The sequence below is a fragment of the Galeopterus variegatus genome, unplaced genomic scaffold (assembly GCF_000696425.1).
Source record: "Galeopterus variegatus unplaced genomic scaffold, G_variegatus-3.0.2 Scaffold15, whole genome shotgun sequence".
In the NCBI taxonomy this organism is placed as follows: Eukaryota; Metazoa; Chordata; class Mammalia; order Dermoptera; family Cynocephalidae; genus Galeopterus; species Galeopterus variegatus.
Window position 1 is genome coordinate 25,150 of NW_007726126.1, and position 12,882 is coordinate 38,031.

The window sequence follows — 12,882 nt, forward strand, 5'->3', positions numbered from 1 at the left end:
AAGATAAATGACCCAATTAAAAAATGGGCAAAGGAGCTGAACAGACATTTTTCAAAGGAAGACATAAAATGGCCAACAGATACATGAAAAAATGCTCAACATCACTAGTCATCAGGGAAATGCAAATTAAAACCACATTGAGATACCACCTCACTCCAGTTAGACTGGCTATAATAAAAAAGACAGTGAATAAAAAATGCTGGCGAGGGTGTGGAGAAAAGGGAACACTACTGTACTGTTGGTGGGACTGTAAATTAGTACAACCACTTTGGAAAACAATTTGGAGGTCTCTCAAAGAACTACAGATAGATCTTCCATATGATCCAGCAATCCCTCTTCTGGGTATATATCTAGAGGAATGGAAATCAGCATGTTGAAGAGATACCTGCACTCCCATGTTTACTGCAGCTCTGTTTACAATAGCCAAGATATGGAACCAACCTAAATGTTCATCAATAGGTAATTCAATAAGGAAACTGTGGTATATATACACTATGGAATACTACTCTGCCATAAAAAAGAATGAAATACTCCCATTTGTAACAACATGGATAAACCTGGAGAAACTTATGTTGAGTGAAACAAGCAAAGCACAGAGAGGGGTGTGTGCTTTTTAAATACCACATGTGCTCACTCATGTGTGAGAGCTAAGAGAGAAAGGAAGGCAGGAAAGAAAGACCCTAGCAGTGCCATGATCCAACAGAGGGAGGGAACATTCCTAGGGGTACAAATTGGAGTGGAGGGGAGAGGGGGAGGGGGAAGGAGACTGGGGAATAATTGGGAGGGGACAAAGGGTACAAAAGTAATTTCTGGTAAGGAGTATGCCCCCAGTATGAATCTGGCCCTCACATCATCGGCAGGAGGGGGGACAATCAGGGAGGGAGGGAGGGAGGAAGGAAGGAAGGAAGGAAGAAAGGAAAAGAAAGAAAGAAAGGAAAAGAAAGAATGAAAGGAAAAGAAAAGAAAATTTGGGATACATATAAAGTAATATTATTAAGCCTTGACAAAGAAGAAAATCCTTTCATTTGCAATAACATGATGAATCTAGAGGACATTATGCTAATAAGCCTGACACAGAAAGACAAATACTACATGATCTTACTTATATGTGGAGTTTAAAAAAGTTAAACTCATAGAAACAGAGAGTAGAAGGGTGGTTTCCAGAAGTTGAAGGAAATGGGGAGATGTTGATCAAATTTACAATTATAAGTTCAAATGATACAAACTTACAGTTACAAGATGAATAAATTCTGGAAACTTAATGCACAGTATGGCAACTATTGTTAATAATGTACCATATACTTGAAATTTGTCAGAAAAGTAGACCTTAAGTATTCTGACCACACACACACACACACACACACACACACACACACACACTCTCTCTCTCTCTCTCTCTCTCTCAATAAATAAATAAATAAATAAATAATAAAAACCCTCAGCAAACTGGGGTTATGAGGGAATTTACTTAATCTAATAAAAGTTAATTACCCAAAACCCTAGAGCAAACATCATACTTAATCATGATATCTTCAAAGATTTTCCTCTGAGATTAAGAACAAGATAAGGGTGTTCCCCATCACCACTTGTATTCATCATGGCATTGAAGTTATCGGCCACTGCAATTAGGCAAGAAAAAGAAGTAAAAGAAGAAGTATTAGAAAGGATGAAAGAAAACTATCACAATTTACAGATAATATGCTCATGTACATTAACATAGAAAATTCAAATAGGAGAAAAATCTTGATGCCTTAGAGGTAAAGACTTCAAAAATAGAACAGAAAGCATTAGAAAGGAAATAATAAATTTGACTACATTAAAATTCTATCATACACCATGCCAAGCTTCTATCAAAGATACCATTAAGAGCACAACAGAAGACATCTGTAACAGATATAACTGACAAAAGACTTACTAGGTAAGAATTCCTACAAATGGGCAAAAGACTTGAAAAGGTACTTCACAAAAACGGATATCCAAACTGCCAATTAACACATGAAAAGTTGCTCAAGCTCATTAGTCATCAGATACCACACACCAGAATTCCTAAAATTAAAGACTTGCAACACTAAATGGTGACAAAGAAGTGAAGTAACTAGAATTCTTAGGAACTATTGGTGGGAATATAAATTGAAACAATCACTTTGAACTTTTGGTATTACCTATCAAACTTTAACATAAGCATGTCCATGCCCAGCAATTTCACTATGTCACTATGTGTATACAAACAAATGTGTGAACACATGTATCGAGACGTACAAGAATGATCAGAAAACATTACTCTTAATAGTCTACTGAAATTAACCAAATGTTCATCAAGAGTACAATGGAAAATATTCCTATAAGAGAATATTATACAACATGGAAAATGAACTACAGTGGTACATAAAAACATGTATAAATCTTATGAACAATGTTGATCAAATGAAGGCAAACAAAAAATACCACATGTCCTTACTCATAACTGGGAGCTAAGAGAGAAAGAAGGAAGGAAAGACCACAGTGGGGAGTTGGAGTTGTAGAGGGAGAGAACAGACCTAGGGTTTGCGGAGGGGTGTGGGGAAAGGGGAGGGGGAGGGAGGTCAGGGATTAATTGGGTGGGGGACACGGAATAATCACAATTTGTGGTAATGGGCATGCTGCTAGTATTGATCTGGTCATCATACCTTCCACACAAGTGGTGATGGTCAGCTTTGTACTCCATGAACATTCATAACCAATTAAAAAGAAAAAGAATATACATGTATGATTCTATGTGTGTGTAAGAAAATAATCTAACATTCATTTTCAGAAATGACTTATCTGATGGTGTTTTATTGAGATGGTAATTAGTTCTTAGCCCCTTTGTTTTCATTTTCCCAGAGGGTCTTTGAACAGCTAAGGCTCTCCTTGAGATGGTAATTAGTTACTAGCACCCATTGTTTTCTTCATTCTCTGGTATTTCTCCCTTCACAGGGCTTAGGCAGGTCTTTTGGGGGGCTTGTCCTGAGCCCCCAGACAAAGGAATTCCTTGCAAGGGGGTAATAAATTTTAGCCATCATTCAGAAAGACTGTGCACACTGCAGTACTCACAGCCATTGAGGAGGCAGGGGGAGGGACTTGCGTACTAGGAAAAAAATTGCTTGTTTCAGTCCTTTCCATGTGCCTGCCCTTCAGACACCCAAACCTTGCAAGGCCGTAATTAAAGTCTTGCTTTGCTGTACCTCGTGTCTCCGTGTCCATCCTTTGGTACTGGACGGGTGAGGGCATTTCTCACAGTATGTCAAGTTCAAAAATAGGCAAACTCATTCATGATGTTTATTTATCATTGGGTAAGAGAAAGATATTAGTGCCTGGAAGGGAAAATGTAGGAACTTTTAGGGGGCTGGTAATATTCTTCTTGGTCAGGGTAGTAGCCAGATAGGTGTGGTCACAGTGACAATTCAGTGAGTTGGACATTTCTGCATTGTGCAATTTTTTATATAAGGACAAAAATTCAGTGGAAGAACCTAGGAGAATCATGGTCCATGGGCTATATGTGATCTTACAGAGCATTTAATCAAACTTAATTCATTTTATGAATGAGAAAGAAATTGAAGCCAAGAGAGGTTCAGTGAGTTGTCTCAGGTCACACAACAAGGAAATAGGAACCAAACCTATTATAAAGCATTACTTCCTTAGAAAGTCTTGAACACAGTAGTTAGTCAGCCTAACTCCTACTATATATATATATCATATCTACTTGTATATCAATGTTTCCAATCCTTGTTGATAACAACCATATAAGTGAGTTAGGAGAACATAGAAGGAAGATGAGAAAAGGAAAAGAAAGGGAAATGGAAAAAGATTAGAATAGTAGACAAGTGAAGAGTATCTGAGATTTATAATTTTAAGAGGCTATGCTTACATTTTGGCCCCAGTTTCAAACATGTTATTTGTCCCAGAGGTCCAGGCTCATATCCAGAGCTTAGAATCCTACTTCTGACACTACAGAGAAGCTTAAGAACTTCTTGGGAAACCTTTCTTTGAGTCTGCTTAGTCTCAGTGCACAAAATTACTTAACCTGTGCCTTCCCATTAGCTTTGTCTAAGCCAACAAGAAATGAAGCCTATTTATTTAGGAAGAAAACAGGCCATTCTTTAATCCCATCTTGGAGGAATCCTGTTAAGAGCTGTTATTTTGTAAATCTCTTAACAATTCTGAAGTGTTGGGCCGGCCCGGTGGCGCACTGGAGAGTGCGCCGCTTGGGAGCGCGGCGGTGCTCCCGCTGAGGGTTCAGGGTTCGGATCCCATGTGGAGACCGGTTCCTGCTCACTGGCTGAGCGCGGTGTGGGCGCAACACCGAGGGTTGCGATCCCATTGCCAGTCCCCGGTACGGGCGCGACACCGAGGGTTGCGATCCCGTTACCAGTCAGTAAAAAAGACAAAAAGGAAAAAAAAAAAACAATTCTGAAGTGTTAATCACAGATTCCAAAAGAAAATGACAGCAAGCAATAAACAATATAGTACAACTGCCACCAAAAGTACTACCAACTCTAAACAGGACAGCAGTTTATATAATTTTCACATCTTTCATAATCCTTTCAACAACTCTTTGAGATCAATATTATTACGTACCCATATTACAGGTAAGATAACTGAGACTGAGAAAGAGCAAATTACCAAAGGTCACAAAGTCAGAGATCGGCAGTGGTGACAACCTCAAGTGCTCAAACTCCAGCACAGCTTCTTCTATATGCACTGTGCCTTCCCCTTATTGCAGATTAAGTGAATGTCAGTGAGTGATAGAATGAATGCTATTAAATGCAAATGTTTAAAAATAAGTTCAAAGAACTGGCCAATCAGTTCTACCAAAAGCACTAGTCTGAACAACTCTGGGCTGGGAAACTTCAAACACTATGTGGTGTCTGAGGGCTTAGAAGAATGAAACAGCACAGTCTAGAAGTAAGAGACATTGGTTCTAATTCAAACTTCATGAACTGCAACTATGCAGCACTTGACCTTAGGCAAGTCACTAACTCTCTGAGGCCTAGAGTGTAAGTGTCTTATAGCAGAAAGGACCTTGAAATCAGACAGATAAAGGCCCGATCCCAGCTCTGCCATTCCCTAGCTAGATGACCTTGGGCAAGTTACTTAATCACTATGAACCTCAGTTTACTGTCTGTAATATTTGTCTACCTGAAAGGACTGCTGTATTTCACAAATATCAAAGCTCCTAATATAATGTGTAGTACTTAACAGGCATCCAATAAATAGCAGCTGGGTTACTGTTGTTACTATTTTATTATTATTACTATTTTGTTATTCCTATTTTTTAATTATTATTATTACTATTTTGAGGAACAAAGTTAAAGAAAGTGTGTGCTTTGTAAACTGAAGAGCTTAACAAACACTATCATTAATATAAGAAACTATCGGGCCGACCCTGTGGCTCACTCAGCTGAGTGCGGCACTGGGAGCACTGAGGCCGCGAGTTCGGATCCTATATGGGGATGGCCGGTGCACTCACTGGCTGAGCGTGGTATGGGCGACACCAAGCCAAGGGTTCTTATATATAAGAAACTATCAGAGTAAGATTTCTTGACCCACTCACTAAAAGAGAAAAACTGTGGTTGAGGAAAGAATAATATTGATTTCATGTAACTAGAGATCTCAGGCTTGAGAAAATAAAATGAGAAAAGAAGCTTGCAACTTCACCCATCTTAATTTTAACCCTATCTCTGGCCTAGTCCATTTGGCTTTCTGATAGCGTGGGAAATGAGGCTAACACTGTAAAATCCCACGTGTCAGCACAGCCATCAAACTTTTAGCACAAATCACAATCCTTATTTTATTTTTAATTATTTTTAAGCAGCACTTCTCATTGGCTCAGCTGAGCTAATCTGGGCTCAAGGCAGTAAAACATTCCAAACGTGGACAGAGAAACACTGACGTAGTCCAGTGTTAAAATTAACTTTGCTAAACTCTTCCCAAGCTCAGAGAATTCTGCTTTGGTTGTGAAATACAGTCAGAAAAAGATTTCAAACTAAATGCTGCAAGACTTCTTAGGATAAACCAAAGGCTCCAGATCCTAACCACAAGAACCAGGCTTTTTCCACATGGAATTCTGCAACTCAGCATCGCCTATTTCAGGCCCTGAATTAAAGATTCTCCTTCCAATCATTTACACATCCCCCAGGCACACACAGAGGCTATGCTGGAGGTCAGCATTAGGTAATGGCTGAAGACATTCTACCCACTGCCATCTCAAATCTCAACCACTACTGCAGCCCACAGAGAACTCTTCTTTCTCATCTCCCAAATCTCCCTACATACCCAAAAGTACGCCTGTGGAAATTCTGACTCCAAAAGCCTGAGTGGGACACAGGCATCTGTATTTTTTAAAAGCACCATCAACAAGTCCAATGTGTAACCAGGTTGAGAACAACTAATAAAGACAGTATGTTATGACAGAAGAGGTACTTTAGGAAGACTTAGTTCCACACTCATCCCTGCCACTATCTACCTGTGTGACCTTAAGCAATTTACTTTTCTCTAAGCCTTCACCTCCCCAGTGGAAATGAGTTGTTGTGGATATCAGATAAAACAATAAATTAGGTTTTCATTAAAAAAATAAACTTCATATTTGTATTGCGTTTTACAGTTTAGAAAATGCTTTTACACCCATTTTGTCAAATGACAAAAGCCTACTAATCTCACCTTACAGAAGAGGATATTAAAATTAAAAGAAATTAAAATAAATCACAGAGTTAACAAATGTCAGAGGCAGTACTCAATCTAGGTTCTTTAAGTCTGGTTCCAGACCATTTCTCTATGCAGCTGGTTTAAATTCTCAAAAACTAAATGAAGGGCATATCAATTCAAAGACCGCCAACACTGCTGTGTATCCTGCTCGGTCTAAATTGAGAAGTTTGTTGTTTGAACAAAGGCTCCAAATAAAAGGAAAAAACCTCAGACATTTCATTTTGATGTATGCATTAATTATAGTTATCAGGGATATTAAAGCACAAGGGTGAAACCTATGTGCTCAGGGCATATATAGAAAATCTATAACTAGAGGATAAAAGAGTGGTTACTAGGTTATTTTGCAAGAATTTCTTATAACTGTCTTCTACCTCTATGCTTTCAACCTATAGAGATGCAGCTTTGATCCTGAGTCTGTGAAATTTATTTTCAGATCAGATTTGGCTTAGGGTTACTCAGCTAGGATTTCCAGAAGAACCTATGGGTCTACAGCTCTATCACTGACTAAAATACTTTACAATGGCCTAGTTTCTTTTCACCTATATAGACAAGCCTGATCCAACTATATCTTTGTAATATCTCATTTATATAACTATAGGATTTCAAAAGCAAACGAAATTGGTACATGTGTACTGCTCTGACTCTCATTTTTAGATGAAAGCACTGAAGTCTGCAGAGAGGTAACTGACCCAAATCAGGCAGCCCGTTTATGGGAGAATTAAGATGACAGTCCAGATATCTAGACTTCTGCTTCTCCATTCAGCCATAAGACTGCGCCTTCACTTCCCAATGATGTCTGAAGGCTCGTTGTTTTAGGCAGGAATCTTCTTTTATCAAAGAACAGCTTTATTGAGATATAATTCACATACCATTCAACTTACTCATATACTGTACAATTTAATGGCTTTGAGTATATTCAAAGAGCTCGGCAAGCATCTCCATAATCAATTTTAGAATATTTTCATTCTAAAAAGAAATTCTGTACCTCTTAGCCATCACCTCCTAATCCCAACCACCTTTCTCCCTCTACAGCCCTACGCAACCATTAATCTATTTTTTGTCTATGAATTTGCCTATTCTGGACATTTCATATAAATGGAATCATACAATATGTGATCCTTTGTGACTGGCTTCTTTTACTTAACACAATGTTTTCAAGGCTCATCCATCTTATAGCATGGATCAGGACTTCATTTCTTTTTGTTACCAAATAATATTTCATTTTATGGATATACAACATTTTATTTGTCCATTCATCAGCTGATGGATATTTGGGTTGTTTCCACTTTTTGGCTATTATGAATAATGCTGCAATAAACATTCACGTGCAAGTTTTTGTGTAAATACATGCTTTTATTTCTCTCTGGTGGAACTAATGAATCATATGGTAACTCCACTTTTAACCTTTTGAGGAACTGCTAGACTGTTTTCCATAGTGGCTGCACCATGTTACAGTCCCACCAGCAATCAAGAGGGTTGTAATTTCTCCACATCCTCATCAACATTTATTATCTGTCATTTTTATTATACTCTTCCTAGTGGGTGTAAAATGGTATCTCATTGAGGTTTTGAACATGATGGCTAATAATTTTGAGCACCTTTTCATGTGCTTATTGGCCATTCGTATATCTTCTTTGGAGAGACATCTATTCAGAATCTTTGCCCATTTTAAAATTAAATTATTTGTCTTTTCATTGTTGAGTTCTAATAATTCTTTATATATTTTAGATACAAGTCCATTATAAGACATATAATTTGGGAAAATTTTTTCCCTCTGAAGGTTATCTTTCCACTTTCTTCATGGCAGCCAGTGAAACACAAAAGTTTTTAATTTCAATGATGTCTATTAGGTGAAAATCTTATTATCCTTCCCAGTTTGAGTTAGTAAGAACAATTTAAACTTTTTAATTTAAAAAGTCCTCTTCCCTACATGTAGAAATTTGATCTGAAAGCCTACTTAACATTGGTTTAACATCAGTACAATCAATATGAAAAAAAAACACACACACCTAAACTGAGGGATAAACAAAGTGGCTATCTATGTGGAAGAAGATTCCGGGGCAGGGTAACACTGCCTAGATCATAGCCCCTATACCTAGGAAGTTGGAAGGTACAATATAAATGAATTAGCCAGGAAATCAAAGTTAGCATGTTACCCATATGTCTTCTTTCTAGATCCCCAAAATCCCACAGTGAAGGTAGGGATACACACACATAAAGATATAAGCCCAAAGTACTCATTAAAAGTCCTCAATAATTCTCATTCCAGTTATTTGACAAGCATTTGCCATATGTGAGATCTGCCTATTAAACATTTCTATATAAAGATACATCAAACGCAATATGTCTAAGATAATCTTTTCACCCCAAATGCAATGTGTCTGAAGTCATCATCTTCCCTGCCCTCCAACCACCAACACTCCTAATTTGTTCCTCCTACCTGTGTTTCTTATTTGGTTAATGACACTATCATCTACCGTCTCCCCTGATCTGTAGTTATACAGTTATATTTTTCTACAACAGGAAATATTTTCTGCAATTCACCACTGTACTTGTTATATTTGCCCTACTGTTTCAGAATCCCACGTAGTCTACCAGCTATGCCTCCCAGCTTCTATTAATCAACAAAGGAGTAAAGAGAAAGAACTAACATTTAAGTACCTTCTGTGCAGAAGGTACTATATCACAGAAGGTACTATATCAGGAACTTTGCGTGTAGTGTCACAACAATCCTATGAGATATTATTTCAATTTTAAAGATAGGAAACTAAAGGTTAAAGGGTTAACTGACATGCCTAAAGTCACAAAGCCGCTAAGTGGTGAATCAGATTCATCTGAATCAGAAGTACATGATAACTACTTACAGAACAGAACAGGGCCCTGTAAGCATAACTGAAAACTTTACTTCAGATCAATGCCACTTAAATTAACATTTGTGGGGTTAAACAAAAGCCATCTATGTGGACACCCAAACCTCTGTTTCACTATGTTGTCCGTAAGAATCTCAGTAACTTTTTCAGATGCACTGTTAAAATCCTAATTACTTACTCTTCTAGAAGTTTTATCAATAAAAAGGAAATGAGGCTGTCCAGTGTGACACTCACAGTACACTCATGTTGAGTCCTAATTATCTGTTTCCTCTTCTCAGCAACATTCTTACTGATAGTTAATTCCCAAATCTGGGGAAGAGGAAATCAAGAATTTGGAAAGAAGACATTACAAATGAAACTAATTCAGAAAAAAAAAAAAATTTCCAAATGAAGACATTTCAATTTCTTATATTTTGTAATTTCATAAACCATTCAGAAATGTGAAAAGTAAACAAATAAATAGCTTCAGATTGTCCAAAATCTGGAAAGAGCATAATTACTCTCCTGGAATTTTGCTCAGATATAGTTAATAAAGTACAAAATAGGTCTATTTTCCATTTGGCTTCAGTCACTTCAGGAAGGAAAGACAAGTGAAACATTTAAGAAGAAACAAAAAGGTATTAAAGAAAAATTAAGTCAACAGAAGCCAGATATTTTACTCAGGTTATAAAAAATAAAAAAAGTTTAACATACAAATGATGAGAAAGAAATGAAATACTGTACTTTTATCTCCAGGTAAGATGGATCGGTAAAATCGGTCCTTCTTTTTCTTCTCCTCTGGGTTTGGAGGCAGAGGTTTGGAACCATGATTTAGGGTTCCAGCATCTTTGCTGCCAGCTCCAATCATTGTGCTGGTATTTCTCATCGGAGGGGCTGGGGGTTTGTCTTGAATGTCTAGGCCGTTATTTGACATTGTCACCACCAGCAGCAGCTACTGGAATCAGAAAGAAGAATACAACTCTTTTTTATTTTTGAGTAAAAGAAAATACACATTAAAATTTTTAATGAATTCAAATTATACAGCCCTTTCTTCAGGGCCCACCGCAAGCCCTTCCACAGCACTGCATGGATACAGCTAGCCTGTTCAGTCAACAATACTCACAGATGTAACTGCCTACTCTGTACCACACACTGCTGAAAATTCACAATGATCATGCTTTTCTCTGCATTCCCATATTCGAGACATTGGGGAGCACAGAAAACCACCATGATGTAGTCTAAAAGCAGAAATTTGGCCTAGCAAAAACCATGAATTCCAGAACCACTTACTAGATTTAGAGAAATTCCTTAACATCTTGGATTCCATTTATCCTTCTATATGAAGATTAAATAAAACTGCTAACAGCATTCCACATAGTGAGTTCTCTACCAACTTCTAACTTTGTACACTCTCCCTCTCTGAAATTGACTGAATCAAGGGTCAGCAAGCTGCTGTTTTTGTAAACAGTTTTACTGAAACACAGTCACGTCCGTTCATTTACGTATTGTCTATGGCTTCTTTCATGTTACACTGACAGAATTGAGTAGTTGCACAGCGACTGTATGCCCACAAACCTAAAATATTTATTACTTAGCCCTTCACAGGAAAAGTTTACTGACCCTTGGGACTGTATCATCTCTTTAGTATCTTCCTCCTCTAAAATTCTATCTTGTTCTAAATATATGAATATATCCAGAGTTTAAAGTTTCTCATTATTCTTCCATGGTACGTAGATATTATATCTTTAACTATGACTATTTAGAATATAAGCTCCCTGGAGTTAAACACGACAGTGCGTTAGAGACTAATGGCTTCAAAAAAAACAGCATAATAATCACCAAGGGCTTTTAGAAATACAGATGCTCTGGCTTGACCCTCATAAACTTTGATTTAGTATGGCTAGGTTAAGACCAAAATTCTATATTTTGAAAATTAGTGATTCTAATGCCAACCAGATTTGAATACCACTGGCTTTAGACATCAACTACTTAAAATGCTATGAACAAAATCTATAGGAGTCTTTTTTTTTCCTAACATTTTCTAGTTAATGAAGAACTAACTGAGCTCCTGCATCCAGTTTTTTCCTCGATCTAAGTGGCTATCACTGATCTTTAAACATACCACTCCTCTACCTTTAAAATCTTTCATTGACATCCCAGAATAAAAGCTAAAGTTCTTTAGCTTGCTTGTAGAGGCCCTCTGTTATTTGACCTTGCCCACTCATTGGCCTCATTTCCCACCACTACCACTCCCTGTAATTCGCTTATACTCTAGTCACACCCAACTTCTCCAACTTCTTCAAATACAGCATAGCTTTCAACTTCCATTCTTTTGCACATGCTGTTCCCTCTGCCTACAATGCCAATTTCCCTATCCTCATCCTTTAATGCTTAATTCAATTGTTACTTCTTCCACGAAGATGTTTGCAAATGTTCTCATCCCTAAGAAGTTAGATGTCCCTCCTCCATGCCCCAAGACAATGGGTATATTTCCAGGTTATCACATTTATTTCTACCATGTTATAAGTGTTTACAGGTTATGTCTTCCCCAGGAGCCAGAATGTTTCTCAAATGTTGGGCCCAATTTTGTCATCTTTACAGTCCAACAGTGCTTTGTATAGTATCGAACTCACAGCGGACTCAATAAATATTTTAATTACTCTTAATTTGCAATGGGATATAGACCTTACCTTTAAGCAGTTTGGTACAGATTAAAGTCAAGGCGCTTCACAATCTGACATGGATCTGCCTTACAAACTAAGCCATCACACCTAGACAAAGCCTACATTCAAACAATGCCTCAGAAATCTCTGTTCTCCTGAACTATCCAAGTATTCTTACACACACTTACACACACACACCCCCACCACCCTTCCTGTCAATGATTTCTCCCTTCTCTGACTGATAAAATCTTACTCATCCTTCATGGCCAAATTCAAACCCCATTTCTTTGTGTAATTCATTCTGACACACCTTTGGTAAACCAACTGTTCCTTACTTCTCTTTCTGAACCAAAGAAATCAAGCAAGTATGGAAAACCTTGTTAATCCAGATTAACTCTCTGGGTGGTGTGCTTTTTATCCATTTCTTCCAATTTCACTTGACAGATTTGCCTTTGCTTTCCCTCCCAGCCCCAACTCAAGTCCCTCGGCTCCCCAGAGAGCTTCCACTGTCTCAGTTCTCAAGTGTACCTTCCCACTCCAGGCTGCCAGTTCCAAAATTACACTCCCTGCAGCCACCTGATACCCTAATCAAGCCTTTCCTCCCTCCCAGGTCCTTCAGCCAACAGCTTCATTGAATGTAACTCCCT

General features: G+C 37.9%; 1 protein-coding gene across 1 annotated transcript in view; it reads right to left on the bottom strand.

Moving 5' to 3' along the window:
* LOC103585248 (serine/threonine-protein kinase PAK 1-like) overlaps positions 1-12,882 on the bottom strand; it is a gene marked incomplete at its 3' end in the record, with an annotated part of 40,018 nt that overhangs the window by 14,103 nt on the left and 13,033 nt on the right. Inside the window, exon 2 of the mRNA XM_008566158.1 lies at positions 10,317-10,524. Within this exon, the coding sequence (XP_008564380.1) occupies positions 10,317-10,506 (190 nt within the window). The remainder of the gene's footprint in view (positions 1-10,316; positions 10,525-12,882) is intronic.